The sequence below is a fragment of the Poecile atricapillus genome, chromosome Z, assembly GCF_030490865.1.
Source record: "Poecile atricapillus isolate bPoeAtr1 chromosome Z, bPoeAtr1.hap1, whole genome shotgun sequence".
Lineage (NCBI taxonomy): Eukaryota > Metazoa > Chordata > Aves > Passeriformes > Paridae > Poecile > Poecile atricapillus.
The window spans coordinates 7,461,854-7,487,146 of record NC_081289.1 but is presented as its reverse complement, the minus strand read 5'-3'; the positions used below and the strand labels follow the sequence as shown (position 1 = coordinate 7,487,146).

Genomic DNA, 25,293 nt, shown 5'->3' with positions numbered 1-25,293 from the left:
AGATATATTATGTTGTCCCAGAATGGAACAAATTCCAGAAATCAGAAAAAAAGATGTCCAAAATATCCTGACCACACTCAGAAATTTCAGCTTTGTTTAAGGATATTTCCACTGCAATCTTTCACCCAATTAAGTAAGGGAGACCATAACAAACCCTTAGCTCATCAGCAAACACAGTCTGATGTCTTTGCTGCCATTAATTCCTGCAGTCTGCAAGACAAAAGGCAAAAGCTGTTTATCCAGAGCCAGCTCAAAGCTACTCAGAAACACAAACACAGGCAAAACTGAGCTTTCTTACTGCAGGAAGAAAAGGCCAGGACCAGGCTGGGCTTGTTTTGCAAGAGTAAAAGGATGCAAAGAGCAAAAACACACCACAAAACCCTGCTGTGGCTTTTGGGTGCTGTTACAGCAGCAGCCTCACAGACCTTACAGAATTTTTCCTGATGAGCTCCTACTCTACAGATACAGAGGAACAACCAAAACACAATGGCAACCTATGATCAACTCCATTCTTGTGTCTTCTTCGTTCCTGCTGCACAAATTCAGTGTGGGCACATCCAGCCAGGTGACTGGGGATGTCACTGTACACTGTGACACACACTACATATTCTGGATGAGCCTGACTTCCTTTTATTTCTACTCCTCTCCCCTTACATCTTACCAAAACAGCACAGGTCAGAAGTCTTCAACAAGAAATAACAAGGGAATTCAGTGAATGTAGCACACAACAGGAGAGACTGAGAGAACACCACCAAAGATAAGCAGAACTTCACAGCAGTTCTCTTGAGGATATCACTGACAAGAGAAGGCTCTGGGGACACCTCATTGCAGCCTTCCAGTACCTAATGGGGGCTTATTAAAAAGTTACTTTTTATATGGGCAGATAGTAATAGTCAAGAGGGAATGGTTTTGAACCAAAACAGGGGATATTTATATTACATGCTAGGAGAAAATACTGTGGGGGTGGAGAGGGACTAGAATGTGCTTCCCAGAGAAGTTGTGGATTATCTAGAACAGCTATTTAGGTACTCCATGCTTCATTACATGGACCAACCAGCAGCACTCCTTGCTGAGGAAGAAATGTCATCCCCACTGGTGTGTCAGCATGATTTGTAGCTGCTTCTACACTTACACTGAAGCATCTGTGTTGGCCACTGCTGGAGACAAGTCAACAACCACTGGCTCCTAAATTGTGATACCTGCTGCTATCTGATTGTAATTAAGTACCTTTATTTTATACCTACTACAGGCTCTGAAAGGACAAAACCTGCAAACTTCCCCCTCTACTATCAAAGAATCCCAGACCTATTTTTTGAAAGCAAATAGTCAAATCCCTTCTTTGAACAAAGATTATAGATCATTGAAGCTACTCAGTAATTTCCCACTGTGGCTCTAAGACACAGTTTTCCCCAAACCTTAATCAATCGTATTCTGTATTACAATTAGAGCCAAGCCAGAACACATTCTTTGTGCATTTCCCCCCTAGCAAGCACTGTCAAAGCTGAGGCAATAACGTTCTGCTAATTTGCCAAGAATTTATACATACACCACTAAAATGTGCTTAAGCCTCAAAGAGATTCAGTTACTTGACTCCAGATTTCAAAGAAAAGCATGCAAATGCAGCAATAAAATGTATTCCGTTTAATCAAGTGAACACATAACAGACTGATTCACATTGTTTTATGGCACCAAATAACAGTTTTCTAATGTGATTCCATGTGGAAGAAAAGGGGGAGGTTGCTGTAAGTATATTTTGGCAGAGCACTAGAAGAGGTCACAGACAGCTGATTTTTTAGTGAACTGTTAAAGGCTTCCAAAACTTGTCTCTTATGGGAAAATGGAAACTTCCCCTCTCTATTACATCTTTAATAGAAAGAAAAGAATAGCAGAAGTCAGCTCTGAAATATTTCAGTTTACACTTACTTAATTGTTGGAAAATGCAGTTTTCTTATTTTAAGGTAAATTAAGTCTATGGTATTGGTTTGCATCCCACTATGTTAGTACTGCACCAGACAAACCATTAGACTGCCTGGGAGAATGTTCAACAACATCATGACAAACCATTTGGAAGCAGAGCTGAGAAGAGTCATACAGCATAGTCTGTCACAGATGTCAAAAAATTCCATTCCATTTTATTTGGAAAACATAATGGAATGAGAAGGGAACCAAATGAAATCTGTGTGGTATTAAGTCAAATTAAATATAGTCCATAAAAATTAAGGCATTTCTGCATTACAGGGATATTTTCAGTGATGAAAAAATAAATGGTGTTCTGGAGAATGAACTGTAATTATGGCTGAGAAAACATATGGAGAGAGAAGGGAAAAAATTAAAGGAGATGTAGACAAATGCAATTTGATGGGAGTCAAAAGCTTTACTCATGACTGAAGACCTGCAATGTCCAGGAAAGCCTGCAGTGCCACCAAACATCTCAAGTCCAAAATTTCAAATATATTTTTACTTTATTTTATGAATGTCCATCAGATATATATCTTTGATGCTACAACACACTAGTTGAATAAAAATCAACAACATAAAAACCCTCATCATAAAAGATCCAAGAAGTGAAATCCCAAAGCCATAACCATTTACTCTATGAGCATATCATCTTTGACAACCATATATAAATGACATCATGACAACAAATACAATGTACAATAATAAGTGTGCAATGGTACAAAATATACAAAAAGGAATGTGTATTTAATATACATTCAACATTACCCCATAAAAATCTTTGTTGGGAAAGTGAAGTGCCTTTTCAAGAGCAACAGAAAATGTACACCACTTCAGTTAAGATGCCTGAAGGATCTCCCATCAAAAGAGCAAAGTGTGTGTTCTTTGACTGGAACTATAAAATAACGAGTCTGAATTTTCCCTAATGAAAAAAAAAAAACTAAACTTCATAAATTTTTTGTCTACGTCTAGAGTATAATAAAATATACTCCAGAAAATTCAGTTTCTGCAGAAAATTCTGTTTAATTTAAATTTTACCTAAAAGTGGGCCCTCTTTTATTGATAGACCTAGCTCAGTCATATAAAATCAAAAATCTATATTCCTCATAGTAAAAAGACTATTTCTGTCCATGTCTCTTTTCTGGTTTTGCTGCATTCCACAATACACATAAATTTGCTGTAATAGAAATATGAGTCTGACCAGAGGTCAATACTAGAATCATTGCTCATTTTCTCTGGCTCTAACCAAGTCTTGCATAATTTTACTCAAATATTTGTTGCCTAAGTTTCAGATTCCTTTGAGTTCGACCTCAGAGGGAACTTCAGGAAATTATTACTGTGGATGTTATGAAGATCACATGCTTATAACATGGCTGATTTTATGGAAAAGCCCACCTAGCCTCCAGTTTCCAAGGCACCACGTTGTGCCTTTCCTCAAGAGCTGGTACTCCCACTGACACTGGATGCATTTAGATGCTGTGCAAGTACCTAACCCATGCGCAGCTCTGCTGGACATCCATCCATCATCCATCCATCATCCATCCATCATCCATCCATCATCCATCCATCCACCCATCCATCCATCATCCATCAATCCACCCATCATCCATCCATCATCCATCCATCAATCCACCCACCCATCCATCCATCATCCATCCATCAATCCACCCACCCATCCATCCATCATCCATCCATCCATCATCCATCATCCATCCATCCATCATCCATCCATCATCCATCCATCATCCATCCATCCATCATCCATCCATCATCCATCCATCAATCCACCCATCCATCCATCATCCCATCCATCCATCATCCATCCATCATCCCTCCATCATCCATCCATCAATCCACCCACCCATCCATCCATCATCCATCCATCAATCCACCCACCCATCCATCCATCATCCATCCATCCATCATCCATCATCCATCCATCCATCATCCATCCATCATCCATCCATCCATCCACCCATCCATCATCCATCCATCTATCATCCATCCGTCATCCATCCATCATCCATCCATCCATCCATCCATCCACCCATCCATCCATCAATCCACCCATCATCCATCCATCCATCAATCCACCCACCCATCCATCCATCATCCATTCACCCACCCATCCATCCACCCATCCATCATCCGTCATCCATCCGTCATCCATCCATCATCCATCCATCCATCAATCCACCCATCCATCCATCATCCCATCCATCCATCATCCATCCATCATCCATCCATCCATCATCCATCCATCAATCCACCCATCCATCCATCATCCCATCCATCCATCATCCATCCATTATCCATCATCCATCCATCATCCATCCATCATCTGTCCATCCATCCATCCATCCATCCATCCATCCATCATCCATCATCCATCATCCATCCATCATCCCATCCATCCATCATCCATCCATCCATCATCCATCCATCATCCATCATACATCAATCCACCCATCCATCCATCATCCACCCATCCATCCATCATCCCATCCATCCATCATCCATCCATCATCCATCCATCATCCACCCATCCATCCATCCATCCATCAATCCATCCATCCCCCTTCCTCACGTGGGCCCAGGAATAAAGGAGGCCGAGTACTTCTAACACGCCTCCTACTGACAAAGCTGATCCCTGAATCTCAAAAGCTGAGATTTTTGCTGTACCTCCAGATTTCAGGCTTTGCTGGTTCCCAGCCCTGGGAAAAGTGACATTTACACAGCCCAAAGGAGAACACTGAACCGAAGTGGCCAAAGACCTCTCTTAAAACAAGCTTCCTCAGAGAGGGACAAGTGTAACTTGCACTGTAGGTACCACTTTACATCTCCTTATAGGGTTTGAACCTGCTACTGCCTATAAACTCATGGGCCCAGAACTACAATTCACACAACAGCTGTTACCAAGTTTAAATTCAATAGCACTAGGTTTTACCTTGATGGCCATGACTTAGGCACCAAAATGGGTTCAATTTGAAGGTGCAGCACAATTCCTCTTGCATTAGAGGTCTACACAGACCATCCAGACCTTCAAAGCATTAAAATCAAAAGTATTTTCCAAAGTTCAAAACTCACCTGAGGCTCATTCCAAGTACCATTTAAAATTTTGATTTCAAGAGAGACTCACAGTTATGCCAGTAAACAACAACAGACAACCTTTGCAGGAGGTTGCAGGCCTCTCTGAAAATTATTTCTTAGAATATGCACAGAAGGAGTGAGAAGGAAATGAAAGGTACCTATAAATCATATGGCATGCCTGAGCGTTGCCCAGGTGAATGCAAAAAATTCATGTTATTTGCAGTATGTATATCTCTTCCTGAGTTGAATTTCATTCCCAGTATGGAATCCAAGCATCTGCTTTCTTTTTTTGGCAAGGTACTCAATCACATGGTAAGGCAATCCAATTTTCTGGTTTGCTTTCTGTCGTCTTTCCTCCTAAATGGCCAAGTATTTCTCACCAAGATCACCACTACAATGTGTGCCAGAATATGTTTAAAATATGGTCCTGTAAAAATAGAAATTAGGTTTGTTTCTTTGAAGGCAGCATTAATTCTTCATATATTCTGGGATCTTGAAGATTTCAGCTGAACAGATTCAAAATTATCTTCCTTTTCCTGCAAACAGAAAACACAGGTTCCCATCAACTGGATTACCTCAAAATCTGTCCAGCAGTCAGCACAATCACTTCTCTCAATATCCTTTGCCAAAAACTTCACTTTATTTTTAATACAGTAATTAAATGCACCGTCTGACCCTTTTATATTTAATAACATTACTAATTCTGTAAAAATTTTCAAAAACAATAAAATCATGCTATAGCTATTGTTCATGGTACTAATTTTAGAGGGTACAGGGAAAGTCTGCATTTCATTTTCATAGAATAGGACAGGTAGTCTGAGCTGGGGAATTGCAAGTTAATCATCTCTATGGTTATTATCACTTATTAATGTGTTTCTCACAATATATAAAGTGCTTGAAGCATAGCATGTGAGTATGAACACCACTGCCTTGCTCCTGGAATCCAATCACAACACCTGCTCTGGGAGAACCACAAGACAAAACAAGTCTACAAATCATTTGCCATCTTAAAAAATCAGGGCTGGAGGGTTGACTTTTCTCTCTGTTTTCATTTGCTGGGTGACAGCCTTGGCCATCTGGCCAGCAGGCATCAGGGTGAGCCAGAAATGTGGACATACACACCCAAATAGTTTGCAAACTGTCTTAAACTACCTTCATAATCTGATTTTTAGAGCCATCTCACACAGATCAGGATAGCCTGGTGCAGACATAAGAAGGGGAGAAATTGTCCTATGCTAATCTAGTGAAAAATTTGTGTTCCGAAGAGCCTAGTATTGTCACGGTGGAAACAACAGACACAACTAGAACAGCCCCCAATCTGAAACAGGTTTGTAATTATTTAGCTTCTATTTTCTCATTAAAAATAAGTCATCCCTTTCTATATTACAAGCCTAGCCCTCAATCCCTTGGGTACTCAAACCCACTGATAACTTTGTGACATGCTGGGAGAAATGCCATAGCCTAAAGCTTGAACATACAGTTAAGGATACTGCAGATTTTCCTTCTCTCTCATTTTACATTTCTCCTCTTACTCCTCTGTTTTCCTCTATGTGTTTTTTCTGTATTTTACATGCATATATAGCAGGACATAAATTTCTTCATCTTTTGCATAAATGAAAAGCAATGCCTATAACATTTGTTTTCAATAAATATATATTAAATTTGAGTTATCTGCAGGGATACAGGACACAGAGCTGAGTAAGCTAATGAGGTACTGGAAGGCAAGTTTGCCAGCTATTGTCATCTAGCAGTAAAAAAAAGAACAAGCCTAGAAATATCTGACAAGCTTGTTGAAAAAGGAGAACACTCATGAGGCCTGCTACAGTGGATATAGGAACATTAAAAAACTCCAAGTAGGCATTCGAATTGTCTGAATACTGAAGTACTAAAGCTTACTTCTATTTTTGCAACATCACCAGAAAATTTTATGTGGTGTAATTTTATTTATATTTTCAATATTCTCAATATTGAATTAAGAATTAATATTGAATTTCTGCCCCCTTCCACAAGGAACAATATTGATTTTGCAGGACAAATAGTCAGGCTGGGGTCAAGGAAAACTTCTGCACATTATCTGTGCAATGGTAACTTCTCCTAGGAGGGATTTCTGAGGAGCAGGTAGTGTGGCAAGAGTATACCAGTCAAATAAAAAAAGTAAAAGGAAGAGAGAAGAGGAAGAGAGGGAGAGGGAGAGGAGAGGATAAGGGAAAAGAAAGGGATCACACAAGTTTTGATTACATTGCATTCAATCACAGAAAGAAAAAAAAAGGTATACAAGGAAAAAAATCTCAAAACTCAAAATTCTGAGATATTATTTGGACAATAGAGTACAATGCTTCAAAATTATTTTTTATTATGATCTTTTGATAGACTTTCTAAGAAACTCACTTCAACAAAACTGTTTGAAAGGGGAAATGCCATTTGCCTTTATCCTGATCATAACAGATGCCTCACTGGAATCCCTTAGAGACAACAATGCCCTTTCCATAGCACAGATTTCCAGGCATTTGGAACAAAGACCAAAGAGCTTTTGGGATCTACCATGATGGCCCTCTGTGGCTCCTCTCAGAAATGTTCAAAGGACACCAAAGACTTTGGCACTTCAATTCAGACGTGCAACAATCCACATCACATCTACTGCAAAAGAAAATGCTGTTTTGGTGTTGTTTCCCACTGAAATGGAGGAGGCTGCTGTGCTGAGCAACAGGCTGAAGCTGATACTTCCTCTTTAACTGAATCCTTCTCATAATTATGGTTCTCCAGTCAGCCATGAAGCCAGCCCCGCTGAGCTGCAAGAAGCTGGCTGGTAGCTGTGCTGCCAGTGTTAATTTTTTGTATCTCTAATAGCTGTGTTTGCCTCAGCAATGGATGTGCCTGGCAGGATTCTGGGCAAAAAGGTTCTCTCTGCCATTAACTGTTTTCTTCTGGTGTCACCCTTGCAATAAAAAATGCTACTGAAATCTCTCTGTGGAGGAAGGAGCTGTTACCCAAAACCATACAACAATTCTTAATTTTATCCGGACTGTGGATTTCAGCAGATCACTATGGACTGGATGAGGTGTGGGTGGGAGGCTGCACTGCTGTGAAATTAACATCAAAGACTCACCACATCCAGCAATAAATAAAGGTAATAATTATTTTTAACATTAATATTGGTAATTACTACTCACCTTTGTTGCCAAGGATTTCAGCTTCCCCAGCAGTGACTGCTTATTTGAATATACTATTTCTTCTTCATTATCTTCTCCTTCCATTATAGCACAGCTGTCAGCAGCTGGCAGTTCACACTCTTTTGAGTTCGTTGTCATTACTAATTTGGAATATTTATACTCCAGCCTGAAGATATAAAGCCGCACAGGATTAATTTTTTTCTCAAATGTCCTATACTCAGGGCTTTTGTAATTTATATTGTCTGCAATCTTCCGACATCTTCTTCTGAATCTTCTGAGGTAGTGGAAATTAGATACTTTTCAATCAATAATATATATATATATATCCAAAATAGTATTAACAATATACTGAGCTCCTGTTTTCCAATTAGTCCTCTACCCTTAAAAAGAACCATGATTTCTCAAAAGACCATGGGGAGGTCAAGAGGACTTCATGCACAAAGAAGTGCTGGTTGGGGCAACAACCAAAATAGAACTAAGCAATATGGAAAAGAACTTTATTTTTTACCAAGCTGAAAGGGACTAACTAGACTAAAGATACCCTTCTGGTCTTCAGAGCTTGAGAAAGCCATGTTGCTTCTGACCTAAAGTCAACTTCGAACCCTCAAGGGATAAAAAAAAATTTCCTGTTCGGAAATTATGCCATTGCAAATTACTGTGGATGTTCTATACTTTCCTCACTAGAATTTTTTATAGACACAACTGACAGAAGAAACATCAACTTGATGAATGAATGGATTGATCCTACAAGGTACTTCTCATCAACAGTGTCATAAAGTCAGATGCAGGAAAAGTCATTCCATCAAGCTTTTAGCTAACTTTTATATAGAACACAATTTACAGTACTCACTTCTGGTTCTTCTTCCAAAAATAGCAAGTCAAGGCTATGAGCAGAACGGCTGTGAAAGCACCAACACCAGCTCCAACTTTAAGCCAAAAATCCACTGTTTCACAAGTGCTGGTCTTTTTTTCTGGCAAGGAAACTCCTTTAATGCAATGCTTTGGCTCATTCCATACATACAAGGTTTCCTTTCAAACAGAGAACACCAAAAAAGTGAGCTGCTTGTGGGAAAAGAGAGAACTGTTTAGACTTACAGAAAACAAGTTTTTTCTGAGGTAGAATGGTCAGATAACTTTTCAGTAAAAGCAAACCAAAACACATCCCTCAGGTTTTAAGACTTCAGGTTTTTAGTTATATTGTCTAATAAGCCATCCCCTTGCTTGTGCCTTCAGGTTCAGGCATGGCAAAAGGATTTCCTCCTCTCTATAGCTCTCCATGTGACACAATATGGGCTGGACAGCTATTGGGAATAAGTTGTGCCTGCACAGGAGCTGTGGTTCAACAGGACAGGTTGAATCTGTGGAAGGACTTCCTAATATTTGACTAGAGAAGGCAGCAGCAAAAATTGCAACTAAGTAGGATGAATTTATGAACTGACATTTGGAAACCTTTCCTAGCCTGTCCCTGATGCTTATGGCTATGAAAGAAATGAAGTAATTTAGGCACTCCATCCTTCAGAAATAATTGTCCTGCATGTATGAATGCACTGAGAGCTCACATCCTTACTCACACAGCTGGTCAGCACAAGTCAGCTCTCTTACAAAGAACACACTACCATTGACACAAACATTCCTGAATCTCAACACAGCTCCTCCCTCAGCTTGCATCCAAGCCAGCTCAGAGCCCGGGCAGAAATCTTCCAACTCACATATCCATTTGAACACCAAATTTCAACAAGAGTCCAAGTTATACCCAAATGAGCCCATTTGACTTTGAGACATGGGTCCTGTACCTGAAATCCTTTCTTGCAGGCTCCCTCAATCTCATGGTAGTCTTGGTCCGTGCACAGGGGACAAGCTTCTGCACTTTCCCATAGAAAGTAGAAAGTGCATCCATCACAGGTGCCTGCAGGGCAGGAGCTACGAGGAGAGCAGAGCTCAGTTACCAGTTATGAAAGAAACACTCGGGGTTTGCATCCTCACCCACATTCTGCTGCTGAAGATTGGGAATGGGAAGTATGAGAAATGGGTAAACATCCATCAAGTCAGCAGGTGGAAGAATCTGGGGGAATAATTTTTCCCAGTTTGTAAAATGCTTTCTCAAGTGAAAACAGGTGTTGAGGGGGGAGGGGAGGGGAGGGGAGGGGAGGGGAGGGGAGGGGAGGGGAGGGGAGGGGAGGGGAGGGGAGGGGAGGGGAGGGGAGGGGAGGGGAGGGGAGGGGAGGGGAGGGGAGGGGAGGGGAGGGGAGGGGAGGGGAGGGGAGGGGAGGGGAGGGGAGGGGAGGGGAGGGGAGGGGAGGGGAGGGGAGGGGAGGGGAGGGGAGGGGAGGGGAGGGGAGGGGAGGGGAGGGGAGGCTACACCAGTGTTTCACCTGCCCAGGCTAGCCCAGCATACACCTCCATCACTGGTCTCCTGCACAGGGTGGCTGTTCCATGTGAATGCTGCTATCTGGCTCCTGATGTTGTTCTAATGATGTCTGGGTGATTTAGTCCATATGGAATGGACTTGTCCTGTCATGGTTAATTACTACAAGGATGTTCACCAGTTAATGAAGAGATAACAGCTTCTCTTACTCCAAGAAAAACTAATGGCCTATTTTGTATTCAGCCTGCAGAAGAAAGTTGTACTGTCAGTGGCAGTACAGTCACGTAGATTTTGTTACTGACAATCACATCAGGTCTAACAGCAGCAATGGACAAAGGTCATGCAAGAAGTTTGGTCATGTAAATATGAAATATATTCATGCAGAAAACAATTTGTTTAAAGTTCTGTTGTTCTATATCATCTGTAAACATCCTAATCTCAAGCACTGAAAAATCCCCAGCCCTAAAAGCCCATCCTGGCTTATCCAGATTTGAATACCTGACAACAGGTACAATCCTCTGAATTATGGAGCATTTTTCCAACCCACATGGCATGAGCACTGACAGACCTTTCTCCTCAACTGCTTTCATCTTATACTGTAGCTTCATGTGATACCAAACACCATGCCTGAAGGATCAAGGAGTTACATTATTTGACATATATCTGATACCTCACTGTGTGAAAACAGCTGACTGCTGAGCTAATCAAAGGGGGATTGGAAAGGAGAAGTCAGCATGAACTGAGATAAGGTACATGTGCCAGCTGTGTGCCATTTCTGCCCATGCTCACACTTTAGGTTGTTCCTCCCTCACTACTGGTGCTCTATCACAGTTCACATCGTGTTTACCCTGTGGCACTGGAAGAACAACTGAAGAGTTTTCAGGCAGAAGCTGGGAGTGGCTTATTGCCCAGCATTTGTATTGGGACAGGTCCCTCACACACCAGGGTAAGCATCTCCAAAGGTATTCCAGTATCAATCACTCATCCATCCCCAGTCAAGTAGACTCTACTTTGCCTTCATTCAGGCAAGCACGGTTCGTGTGTCCCGAGAGGGACGGGGATCAAAGGATCCCACACTTCTCACATGGTTAACTTTTGGGAAGAGGACTCAGCTTTTGGGAAGGAGGATGAGTGACAGCTATCAACAGATTTGTAGTAACATCCAGACAGACTAAAATGGGCCTTGATAACCGAAGAGGAGGGTCATCAGAGTTAAAGGAAGCTTCTGAAAAATCACAGTGTGTCGCTAAAGAGTAATCAAATTGATTGTTTTACTGTTTTTCTTCTGTGCAATTTTTCAGTCATGTTTATGCCTTAACTTATATTTATACAGGCATAAACAGGATTTTGGAAGAAAGAAGCTGTTTTAAGTCCCTCAAATCAGACAGAAGGGAAAAAAAAAATGTCAGGCAAATTAAACACAACTGGTACAAGGCAGTCAGGATACAGCAATGAAACACATAAATAAATATAACCCAAACATAAAATAGATAGTCAGGGCTCACATAAGCATTGCAATAGGAGATTTCAAAGTTCCTAGAACAGGTTGCTCTTTTCCCAAAACAATCATTTTCCCTAGCCACTGCTGTAGATCAAGGAAGAAAAAATACCTCTCAAAGCCTCAACTAGGCAGTTTAATCATGAGGCCAAAGATTAAAATAAGAAATAAAGGAGAAGTGAAGACAAGAAAACATCACTGCATTTTCCTTTGCATTTAAGGTCAGAACAACCTGTCACACAACCTAAATACAGATCAGTTGGTCTTCTGGAGGCTGATGGACACTTAGGAGAAACAAGTGAGTCATGAGGGAGAGAACATTCCTCATTGCTATTATATTATAATAGAAAATCACTTATGAGTTTAGTAAAGATTATCTGAGGAGCAAAGGCTTTTTGGCACTAGTAGGACTCAAAGACCAAAATACCTGGGAACAGAAATCTCTCCTTGGTCTGGTTTGTTGGGGTTACATCTCATGGTCACAACAGTTGCACGGCCATTTTCACAGGAGGTGGTCACTGTTGAAGACCTAATGTCAAACAAGAGGAGAAAAGTAACATACTTCCACTACATTAAATGGATATTGCTCTTTCATAGGTCTTTCATAGGTCTGCAAACACTTATGCAGCTGCAATACTAACAAAATACTAACAAAATACCCTTTACCATTCAGCTGATTTTCCCAACTGAAAAGAAAAAAAAAAAAAAAAAACAAGAAACAAAAAACAAAAACAAACAAAAACCAACAACAACACAGAATCAGGGTAGGCCTCACCAATTTATTTAAATCTCAAAATGTTCTGAGATGCCACTTGGGGAACTGCTCTGGTTTTCTAGCTAGTTTGGAATCTGCTGTGTCAAGGAATGAACTTTCCCACAAAACAGAATAGAACAATTGCAAAGGAGAATCACAGGGGCTGTGGCTGGTGTTACTCTGCTGGAGAGGTTCTGATCACTCACTGCTGGCCCAGCAACCTGAGAACCAAACTGTCCTGAAATAGCACAGGGCAAAGGGGATAAAAAATGCCTTATTCCAGCGTGATAGACATCGTAAGCCAAGTTTATAATGTGCTCAAAGTAGGGTCACTGGTGTGGGGCTGAGTTTGCAGAATCAGACTCATAATTTAAGCATTCACATAAGCATAAAGTGCTGATATCCAGAGTCCTACATTCAATTAAGTCCCAGCTTAGAAACACATGAAGACCCAGCTTAGCTGACATGAAGATCAGCATGTAGACATCTGAACTGAGCTGGTCTTTGAGCTATTTGCTACCCAAACTGAGGCATTCCTTTAATGGAGAAGAGTGAAGAATGGGAAAAGCATACTAGTAACTGTGCATGTTGAAACAATACTTTTAATCTTGATTAGTCCTTTTTTGTAGCATCAAAGTAAACACAAATGAAAGTGAAAGGAAATATACAACCACAAGTGGACATTTCAAAGTCATATATGAGAAAGTATGGAAAGTAACAGGACACTGAAAATGGCATCTGGATGAATCAAAGCTCTGGTATCACTTCCTACAGATCAAGCCTAATTTAGGTTTGAGTAAAGAGTGTTTGCTGATTTTATAAGATGATCTTCAACATGTCAATCAGTATCAAGCAGATACTGATTAAAGTGGCAAAGATTTAAGGTGGGTTATAGATCCCCCCCTCACAGTTTTACTTTTCTTTAAACAAATGAAGACATCTGACATAGCAATAAGCAGCATTTTTTTACCTACTTGTAAAAGAAGTGCACATCTGGTATTTTGCTTGGAGAGGGAGGAAACATATCTGCCTTGATGCTGATATTTTCCAGCGTTGTTTCAACAGTAGCTCCTAAAATGTGAGAAATAAAAAAAAAAAAAAAAGAAGCAAACTCTTAATGGATTTTTGAGGGGCCCATGTGCAATACTTTCTCAGTCTGAAATATGTGGATCTCACTTAATAGCATTTAATGGCATTACTGCACATTACATACACATTTTTCTAACTAACCTTTGCAGATAAGTATGTCCCTCATACAGTCTGATTTTCTCATGTAGACATAGAAACATTAAAAAAAATAATAAAACACCAGTGTAAATATTTATTACTCTTTTATATTAATTTAAAGCAATCACTGGATAATAAAGAAACATAAAATAATTCAGGCTGGCAAAGAACTGCTGAAAATCTCTGATGCAACCACTCAGACCATATGCCTTGAGTGTATAATGCTCACACATCAAAACCGTGTAATGACCTGAGCAATTTGCAGTACTATGGGAGATGAAGTAACAAGACTCAGAAGGATTATGGAATCACAGACAAGCCTTGATGTCACATTTTGGAACAAATGACAGGCTGGTGTGTGAACTACATGGATTTTGGGCAAAAGCTGAAAAGGAGGAAAATGCAAGTAAGCAAAGTTCTTAGGGATCTTTTCAACCCCATGAACTTAGAGTTGGAAGGAGACAGAAAATAGTGGTGTTCCACTGCAACATTTCAGAAGAGGAAGCTGTACAGGAGGGGGCTGCATCCTTCTAGAGAGCTAAAAAATGCTGCAACAAGAAGTGGTAGTGGTCAGAAACTGGTGAAAAGACTGAAGTTTTCCACTTATTCTTGATACAGTTCATAGAATCACAGATTCATAGAATGGCTTGGGTTGGAAGCAGTCATGGGCACAGACACCTTTCACTAGACCACATTGCTCAAAATCCTGTCCAACCTGTTCTTGAACACTTTCAGCAATGAAGCAGCCCCAGCTTCTCTGGGCAACCTGTGCCACTGTCTCATCACCCACACAGGGAAGAATTTCCTCCTAAAATATAATCTAAATCTACTCCCTTTAGGTTTGAAGCCATTCTCCCTTGTTCTGTCACTAAATGCCCTTGTAAAAAATCCCTCTCCAGCTCTCTTGAAGCCCCTTTAAGTACTGAAAGATGCTCTAAAACCTCCTTGAAGCCTTCTCCTCTCCAGGCTAAGCAATCCCAGTTCTCTCAGCCCAGGAGGGGTGATCAGCCCTCTGACCATGTTTTGGCCTCCTCTGGACTCCCTTCAGAAGGTCCACAACCTTGCTATATTATGAAATGAAAACTTCAACCATTTTAAAATTTAGCAACAGAGATAAAAAAAAAAAAATGCACCAGAAGAGTTTGGCATCTTTTCTTTGTATTAGGAAAAAATCAGGACTATCTCCTTGTTTTTCAAGACAATGACTGTCCTCATTCCTCCAGTGGCAGGAAACAATATTGGCATTTACTGACATGAATGTTTGTGAACTAGAAACCCATACCTGAGAGTGACCTTTAACAGAGCTTTTGATGACAATTAATTGTCAAAAGACTTGTGGAGAGGGAATATGGTGACCCGAATTACAATGTGGCTCTCACAATAAGACAAAATAATGGTAATGGAAAATGGGTTTCAGTTCATGGACAGATACACAATGAGAGAAAGTAAACAAGAATTTATGGAGAACCTCTCTTGTTGAACAAATCTGATCTCAGTCCTTGAATGATGATGAACTTGGTTGCTAAAGAAAGTTATGTAAATTTAGCAAGTATTTCACTAATTACCACATGAAATTCTAATTAAAAAGTTAGCACTGTGCTATCAATTAAGCACACACTCTGCATTAAAAACTATTTAGCTAAGTCATTATAAAATTATCTGGCCATGGGAAATTGTCATCAAATGTGGGATGTCTCCAGGCTTCTCTAGGCATCAGTACTGAAGTGTGAAAATGCAAGATTAACATCAGGGATCTGCAAGTAACTGTATAATCCATGCTGGTAAAGTGTGTAGATTAGACAAAGACTAAGAGGATTAAAAATAAAATACAGAGCAACTTGGTTGCTTGGTTCACTTGGTAAGAGAGTCCCAAACAAACTCAATATAAGATAAGTGCAGCAAGAATTGAAGGCCAATCTTAAGAGACATTTTCCCTTGGAACCTGTAACTTTGAAAAAGCATCCAGAGTGCACATCAGATCCAAGAAGCCATCATGAAATCCCTTGAGTTTCGACAAAGAAGGACACAGGGATTACAAATACAAAAGTGATTTTTATTGCCATTATAGCAAATTAAATACTGCAATACTATTCCATTCTATGCTTTAAGAAAATATAAAAAGTTATAGAAGGTGTAGAAAGAGCCTCAAATGTTATTCAGGTGCTCAAAATAAATACATGATAGCAAGACAATTAGAAGAACTTTGTCTACTTAATTTATCAGAAGGGTGTTACATTCCAGTACACAAAATATTTCTTCAAGAAGGAAAACATTGGTGTGATCTGGAGAAAGACTAACAAAAAGCAAGAACTGAAAACTGAAGTCTGGGAATTCAAAAAGGATACAAGCCTGCTTTAAAAACAAATACAGAGATGGTGTTTGACCAGTGGGAAAAAAAATACCAGTGACTGTGGCAAAGTTGTTATTTCTGGCAGTCTTAAAAGTCCAAGTTGAACGCTGTTCCAAAGATGTGCTTTTGTCAAACCTAAGTTTCTGGGCTCAGTGCCAGGGAGAAAGCACAAACACTCACTGCCTGTAATGGATAGGTGAGCAGACCAAATGACTTCATTGTCTCATCTGGCCTCAGGTTCGGGGACTTGTGAGATGGACCAATGTAAAACTTAATGATGTGCACAACCACGTGCTGCCCTAAGCCTCCTGATTCCTTGCCTAATTATGTCCCCACATCAGTTTCTTTTTCTAAAATTGCCCAAGTGGGATCTTGGCACAGGCAGAAACACTCAGGCTAACGTGACAATCACAGTCATTGGTCTTGCCCTGAGTGAGGTGTGTACAGAACATAAAGGACAACCAGTGCTTTTTAATTACACTCTCCAGATTTCTGTGCTGAAATGCTATGCACTGTGAGACTCACCAGACCAAGAACAAGGAAGAGTGAATAACAGAAATGGAAAACAAAAAATGTGCACAGCCCTTACTATTCTCCATCCATCAGCTGAACTGAAACATCAGCAAAACACAAATGCATCTGTGCAAAGCTGCTCCACAGCTCAGGAACCATCTCAGGCTGATCTTGGGCTGCCCCTTCACTATTCCCTCAAGTAATGCAGCTGCTGAGCCAGGAAGGATTTACTCTGCAGCCCTCAATACATGACAGTACATTCACAACAACAAGCAGAAGACAAACCATGTACCTAAGAACCTGTCAGCAAGGCTGTTGGACTGCAGAGCCAGGGCTGTTCGGAAGCCCTTGCTGTCTGATGGGATGATGGTGGACTGACAGACAAAAGCTCCCACAAAATTGGAAAAATCTTCTGATTCTGCAACCATGTCCTTCAGAGTTACATCTGTGATATTGTCAGTGCAAATTGCCATCTTCTTCCCCTGTGGACAATCAGGAAAAAAGGGAGAAGCTGTTGGTTGTTGATAAGATATGGAAAAGTTTGGGAAGAGAGAGATTGCAAACTTCCTGATTGCAAACTGGATGAGATTCACTTTACCTTATAACAAGTTGATGTCTTTATGTGTCTGTCGTAAGAGGGAGAAACCACAACAAACTGTGCCATTGTCAAAGCTCCGATTAAAGCCTTGTACAGACTCAGAAATACAATGTCACCTCTGGCAGGTGCCTTATCAGAAATCTGTACTGTGGAGCACTCTTCACTGTTTATCTTGACAGCACAGTGTTTACTTGTAGAGCATAGTAAAATGTCTTGCAAAGGAAAACCCTATTTCCCTTGCCTTTAAATAATATAGTGTAGAATACGTTTTTATTTGGGATTTAATCCAGATAAAATATTTTCAAAGCACAAATACACAAAATCCCTAAACAGTTATATAGCCTTCAAAACTGATTTAATGGTGTATGTCAAGATCAGTGCTAGAATCAGAGCAACAGCAATAAAAGACAAATTACCAGACTCAGTTTTCCTAACAAAATGTCAAGCACTCACCACCTAATCATATGGCTGGTTGTACTGTAGTGCCATTGTAGTAGTTTGGGAAAGTGAAAACCAGAGCCACAGAGGAGAGAGCATATCTGTATGTTTGTGGATCTAGCTGACAGCAGCTCTAATCCAGGTGGTGGTTAAACACGCGCTGAAGCCCATAAGTATGCAAAATGCTGTAAAGAAATGGGACTACTCATTTGTCTTAACTCATGCAAATCCTTTGGTACGTGGCAAAAAGACTTCAGAACTTTACAGGGCTGAGCATTATTGTTAACTGCACACATTGGCTTTCATGGGACAATGCACAATGCTGGTACTGCTCTGAAAGTCAATTTATGTGTGACATGTGACAACATGCTCTGGTTCAATCCAAGAAGACAGCCTGTTTAACTCACAGACTAAACATATTTTACTACCACTGTCCAAGGCTGCAAAGTCAGCACTGGGCATCTTGGCCACTGGCAGGCAGCAGGGTGACAAGGGGCTCTCAGGACAGCATCTCCAGTGAAGCAATGAGGGACACCTATAGAAAGCAGTTGCCAGCTGAAAGACTCAAACTCTTCATTTGAGCTCCTTGGTGGCAGCACACAAAGGTCAGGGTCATGATGCAAGTGACTTAAAGGCACAAGAAAGAAAAAGCAGGGATGTGACAGGAATTTTCTTCTGAGCTTTATTTATGGCATATAATACAGTATCTCTGCTCTGGAAAATCACTTGGCTGCTCAAAAGTCCTCTTGCACTGCAAAGCAAGATCCAAAGGGAAGTGTTTACACAGTACTGGTGACAATTCAGCTTAAAGGGAGCCTTTGTCCTTTCTCAGTGTTATAGCAGAGCATCAACAAAAGCAACAAATTGGTTCATCCTCCCAACCCTCAACCACAGCTGAGCTCACCTCATTCCCACACAGGCTGATGTTAAAGAAGTGGAAGAACTTGGTCCCTCGGGAAGTGAAGCTGGGTCCACTCATCAATGAGCCCACCTGGCTGAGATTGCTAAAATTGTAATTCATGCTCTGGTTATCCTTGACATAGGACACCAGGCAATCACTGAAGCAGGCAGAGTGATCCTGAAAGGCAGAGACATCCATTAAAGAGCAGTTATAGAACAGCAGCAAACCATTCACCTAGGAGTTAAAGCACGGGTGCAGACAGGACTGCTTTCCTTGCTAAGGGGAACTCTGCCCTATTCCTGTAACTGATCTTTCCCTTGGGATGATTCCCATTCCCATTTCAGTCCCTTGCAATCACACATCAGGACTAAAATGTTCCCTAAGCCTGGTTTTTCTATTGTCTGCTGCATTAGCCAAGAGAATGCAATTTCTTGCTTTGCTTTGTTCTGGGTGCTTTTAGGATCCCAATGTTCCAGCTTACAGCCCTGTAAACAGACCAAAACACAGCCTTGGTTACACTTGCATTTTGTAAAGGGAACACAAGAAACAGCTCAAGAAACAAGGGCAGGATATGAACTCAGCTGAAGACAGGAAGAATACAAACAAACTGAAGGTACTGTTCTTCCAGTACCTGTGCAGCTCCTTGAACATGATAAATGTTTACTTATGCTTACAATTTCATGTAAGTGGGACTTGTTACATGTTTCTAAAGGCCCAGAAACATCATCCAGCTGAGGGAGTCCCTGAGTTTAAAAGAGCAGGCATCTGGGATAGTTTTGGTGGAGGTAACATAGATATTTGTCCTGTTTGTACACTGTCCACAGTACAGCTTCTTGAAATGAACCTTTTTTTGAGCTCACGTTGTCACTTATCTGATTATTTACAAACAGAAATTAGACTAGTGACCTGTTTGGAAGAGTGGGCTCATTGGTCATAGCTATACTCCAGTGCTCACAAGGAACATGCCTGTAGGAAAGCACTAAAAGCAGCCCTCTGAGAGCTTCCAGCCCAATAAACAGTCTGCCCTTACCCAGAAACACTCAGGTTGGGTACCTTGGTGCTCTTGCTGCCAGGCCCACATGGGATGCACGCCTCCCAGCCGTACACCTGGTGGATGGACAGGAAGGTGTTGGCTGGACACTCCATGCACTGGCTGGTCTCTTTCTCGATGAAGTGTCCTGGCGGGCAGGGCACGCAGGATGAGGCAGACTGCTCGGAGCCCAGGGCACAGGCCCGGCAAGAGGAGGCGACTCCGTCCACTGCGTTGGTCACCGTGATGGAGTAGATCTTGGCCATGTCATTGATGAACTGTCTGCTCTGGAATGCGAGACAAGGAAACCACCCCAGTGTCATCACACCACGGCACTGGGACACCACCCGCGTCTCTGTGTGCCAGTTCAGGGATCAGCTTATCCATGGCTCTGTCCTTCCTCATGGATGATTATTTATTAACAGCTGCCTCCCAGGGGCTGCTTTGTGGTGAGAGCCACTCACCCCTTAGGAGAGACCCGTGAGCTTCAACAGAGGGCTAGAGCTCTGGCAGTGAGTGTCCAAGGAATGCTGTGCTGTAAAGCCCCACACATAAAGAAGTACTTACATCTTGGCCCTCATTTATTCTCTGAAAGGCCCAGGTGAATGTGAAGGAAGCATTTTTGGAGATGATGTGAGTGTAGGATTGTCTTTCTTTACTTCTTTCCCATGATTCCACCACATTGGTATTTTTTCGATTAACATCCTACAAAATTGGCATAATTAAATTTAAAAAAAAAGGAACAACAAAAAGTGTGGTCATACTACACTAAGCACCAATGTTTTATGATGTAGAGATTAGCGTATAAAAAAGACTCCACAATTGCACTTAACATTTAATAAAGCAAACATACTTATTTTGTTTTGCACAAGTGACAAATTTTCAGACTCTTCTAAATTGCCACCTAATTTCCAATCAATTCTCCTTAAATTAAGAGCAGGTTCCTTTAAAGAGACACTAAATATAAAAAAAGAACCGGCTTCCCCTTTCAGTGGAAGGGGCAAGGGAGCCACTGCAGATCCATTTGCCTTCCTCAGATAATGATCTTTCGAACAAACATCTGTCTGCTGCCCTGCTGATCCTCCAGGTCATTGACAGGATCAAGTCTAAATTTCCAAACTGTCCTCTTTCCATCCCTCTGTCCCACATCTTGACGTGTCACTCTGTTACTAGATGCTAACTCAACAGCACAAGAGACACTAATAATTTCATCGGTCAATTTAACAGGGAAAAATTGGCTCCTTAGTGTCCAACAATTACTTTTAGAGTAAGCAGATAGACAGGAATGGTTCACAATTCACGTAATGGAGGAATTTCACTAGGTCATTCATTAAATCCTTCCTGCAGGGGCACTGCAGATACTAAACTAATACCATGCTTAATCATAATAAACCAAGTGCAACTAATCACACCTATGCAGAGGTATTAAAGTGATGTGTGGAATACCAGTCATGGAGAAAAGAGGTCCCACTTACAGCCATAAAGTACAGCACACAATCTGCTGAACAGATGGTCTCAAAAATAAAAGTAATCCGTCCTAGTTCTGACCCAGTTGCTCCTGTCACTGATGTTGGAGGTCTGTTTAACACAGAAGGAACAAAACATTTACACAGTGCTCTCCAGACAGGCAGCAGTCAATCCTTCAAATTCATTTTCATACAGTGAACCATCGAAGTCCTATCACAGAAAACGTGTCCTTGCAGAATGGTGGGAGCCTCTGCATTGAGTATCAGGTGCAGTAGGGTCATTTTTTAAGTGTCTAAGTTCTTGATGGTACAATTCCCTCCTTATCATGAACACCCAAATTTGACCATATTGGCAGGGAACCTTATTATTAAAATACAGTACATACTCCAAGTGATTTACACCAATGTAATTGCATCTACCTCAGCTGAAAAACTGCAGAAGGAAGGTGAGCTTCATCTTCCACACCTCACCAGTCTCAACATTCAGCACCTGCTCTGAGCTAGGAGTCTAAGATCACTCTTTTGACAAAGACACAAGCACCTCAAGCAGATATTTCAGCCTGTCTGAGGGTTCAGGTGTGGTGGGATTCCCATTCTCCTGCAGTGCCTGCATCTCCCTGTTGGCTCAAAGGGAAGCACAGACTCTGCAGGCTGCCTGGAGCCACAGGGAAAAATAACTTGACTTTCACTAAAATACTTTTAGGGCAGGCTCCAGTATCTACCCCATGGCAGGTTTAGCTGGTTACTGTGGAATAATTTAGAAACAGCAGGATAGCAACATCTTTTCTCAGTTTCCAGCCAGCCAACTGGCTGTACCTTGGACTGAAGCAAATACTGCTAAAAAACAAGGTCTTACACACTTGCCTGCCTCAATGGACAAACTGGGGACATGGGAATAAAATTCAAGATTCCTCTTGTCTCTTATTCATTACATTATTCCACTTCAGAAAGGAAGACTCAGATCATCCCTAGGATAGTGTGAAAGAGGTATAAGAGACAGAAATAACTGAGAAATAGATGAAAAAATATCCCATTCCTTACTTAAATCCTGGGATGTGCAGGCTCAAGATAAGATAGTCATTGTCAGAGCCTCCTGCCCCACTCTGGATGTGATCACCAGCCACCTCCCAACCTTCACAGGACAGAAAAAGAAAAAAATTTCAATGAATGGGTGGCAAAAGAAATCTACATTACCATAATTTTTAAACAATTCAGTAATTCACAGTATTTTAAAGATGCCTGATATGAACTACAGAACAATATCATGATGCTTTTGAATGAAGAATTTTAGCAATTGTATGAACTGCTGATTTTAGAGGCAATTGTCACCTTTCAAATCAGCAAAGCAATTGATATTCCTTGACCTGTGCTGTGCAGCTCAAGGGAGATGATCCATCTGATATCTTTCAGCCTTAAAACAGATGAATCAGTGAATCTGCGTGTTAAATGTTAAGCACATACTTCAGTTCCCCTCTGCTCAACACATATAATTCAAAGCTTGAGTTACATCAGTCTGACAGGATAGATCAAACTGAGGAAAATCTGTCAGAGAAGGCTGGAGAAGTCCCAAATAGGATCATTTTCACCAGTGAGCTGTGACTGCTCTCTGCTGCAATTTTAGCACATGTGCAGAGAGAAAGCTCTGAGAACAAAAGGAATAAAATCACAGACTGTAATTAAGTTTTCAAAAATAATTATGTGTGACCTCGATGGGCATAGTTATCACAAAACAGAAAATGAGATATACTAGGGAGAAGACTAAACAATGTTTTTTTCTGTGGGGATATGAATGCATCTGAAGATGCATTAAAGCCAGTGGTGGGATCGGTCTTTGCTGAGGGGACTTCACACAGGCTTCAGCTCCTCCTCTGGTATACAAGAGGGGTTTTTTTATTGACATTGCTTCCCACAGGAAATTTCAAGCCTGGTGCAACTAAAGGGAAGGGAGGAAACTGTGCTGTGAGTCATGCACTAAGAGCACATTCATTTTGATGGGTACTCCTTTACAACAGGGATCCATGCAGGAGACAGGCACACAACGCAGGGAGTTTGGCTCACCATTCATCCCATCACACTTCGAGTTGCCAACATTAAAGCAAGATGTCTTCATGTTTCCTGGCAGGATGTTCCACCACTTATACTCAAATCCAAGTGCTGGTTCAGTCCCAGCAGGGCAGGCTTTGCACTCTAAAGGTGAGAGGGCAGAAAAGGATAACATACAACCAAGGCACATGTCAAACAGTGTTTTGAAGAAAATAAACACTGCTTTTTTACTCTCTGATGCAAATAATAAGCAAAGAAAATAATTTATTTCTTTGTAGTTTAACAGTCAAAGGACTTAACAGGACCAGGAAAGTGGAAGTGAGACCCGCATTTTATAAACTGTAGATCATAACCTTGTGGTAAGTAATCTGCAACTGGTCCCCCAAATCACACTTCCTTTTAATAGATTCACATGAAGGTTTGATAAACAAGAGCTCACACAAAATGCTGTAGGGGACCACTGGGCCAATGCATTCCAGAATCAGCAAGCCAGAGTTTACTCTAGACAATGTTGCCAGGGTATTCTCCTGACTGGGCTTAAAATAAAGTTTTCACAGGAAAAAAATTTGTCATGGACAGGAGAATGGTTGAGGAGGAATTGCTGACTGTAAAAGTTCTGATTCCCTTCTCAGAATCCCTTAAAAAAACTCTCAGGTTGTTTGTATCAGCCAAGAAATGCATCCAGACCACAGCAGATCAACTTAGAGCAGCAAATCCCTGATAAGGATGGGCTCAGGAGAGAAAACAGGTATCCACATCCTGCACTCCAATGTTATTTAATGAGTATTTAACACATAATGAACACTGCCTTATGATGATGTGTCACTAAACTAGTCACATGCAAGCAGATGACTGCTTTTGGAGACACATGAAATTTTATTGCAGGCTCCTACCCTGTGTCCCATCTGAAAATGTGCCTGGTGGGCAGGGGGTACAGGAAGATGAGGCGTTGTTGTAAAAGCCAGGATTGCAGGGTGGACAGTCCTGCCTCTCTCCAGAAGGAGGAAGGGTCAATGCATCGGGGAGATCCTCTCTGCAGATCTTGGGTTCAATCCACTTGTACATGATCTGAGTCTGGAAGGAGGAGACACAGCTCACACGGTGTACTATGAAGTTTTAGGACTAGATGCACCAATGAAGGTCCCCCTGTTAACTAAATTAGGGTATTCCCTCATCTGAGGCCAAAACCAGACCTTGCATATGCAGGACAATAAAGGGAAGCACGAGTAAGGGCAACAGAAGTGACTGGGTTCACAGGAGATTCCAAGATATGAGGCTTTAAGGACAAAACAAAAATGTGAAGCTTAAAACAACTACTATTTAATTAGTAAATTTCCTATTTAATTATTCAATTTAATTCCTATTTAATTAATTAATTTCCCCATGCAAGCAGTTCTGAGGAACATCAGATAAATAATTCTAACTGGATATGCAATCTCTGCATTTTAACCACAGTAACACAAAATATAACTTTTTGTGTACAAAAGCCCTTTATTGGGAAGGCATCTGTCAGCAGAGAGAACCTCAGGTTCTGCATTTTTAATTCATACTGCCCTGCTCTTTGAAAAGTTCCCAATTTCTCTCCTGCCATTTTTCACCTATTGAGAAAATGTCAAAACCATCCAGGAGCTCTCCCCAAACCCCTCCAATCCATCATCACATAAGGAGCAGTTTATAAACACTAAAATGACTCAGTCCATGGTGTTACCATACACAACAGTATCACTTCTTCATCATCACCCTCCTTGGAGGACACAAGTTTCTGTCTTCAGGAGAAGGATTGGGTGAGATGTGAAGACATAAAGTTGTGTTTCAAGTTTCATCTGACTTTGTGTCTCTCTCTGAAAGAGAGGTTTTATATCTCAAGATCAAACTCAGCTGAGTTTCACAGCTG

At 41.1% G+C, this 25,293-nt stretch overlaps 1 protein-coding gene across 1 annotated transcript in view; it reads right to left on the bottom strand.

The window, feature by feature from the left end:
- Nucleotides 1–4,513: 4,513 nt before the first annotated feature.
- LOC131573740 (endosome/lysosome-associated apoptosis and autophagy regulator family member 2-like) overlaps nt 4,514–25,293 on the bottom strand; it is a 92,578-nt gene continuing 71,798 nt past the window's right edge. Inside the window, exons 9-22 of the mRNA XM_058827965.1 lie at nt 24,293–24,473; nt 23,415–23,543; nt 22,398–22,488; nt 21,366–21,468; nt 20,458–20,595; nt 19,914–20,177; nt 18,864–19,037; nt 17,216–17,405; nt 13,808–13,904; nt 12,507–12,608; nt 10,010–10,136; nt 9,067–9,245; nt 8,217–8,382; nt 4,514–5,582 (exon numbers count right to left, since the gene is read on the bottom strand). Coding sequence (XP_058683948.1) covers nt 5,523–5,582; nt 8,217–8,382; nt 9,067–9,245; nt 10,010–10,136; nt 12,507–12,608; nt 13,808–13,904; nt 17,216–17,405; nt 18,864–19,037; nt 19,914–20,177; nt 20,458–20,595; nt 21,366–21,468; nt 22,398–22,488; nt 23,415–23,543; nt 24,293–24,473 — 2,001 coding nt within the window. The 3' untranslated portion in view covers nt 4,514–5,522. The remainder of the gene's footprint in view (nt 5,583–8,216; nt 8,383–9,066; nt 9,246–10,009; nt 10,137–12,506; nt 12,609–13,807; nt 13,905–17,215; nt 17,406–18,863; nt 19,038–19,913; nt 20,178–20,457; nt 20,596–21,365; nt 21,469–22,397; nt 22,489–23,414; nt 23,544–24,292; nt 24,474–25,293) is intronic.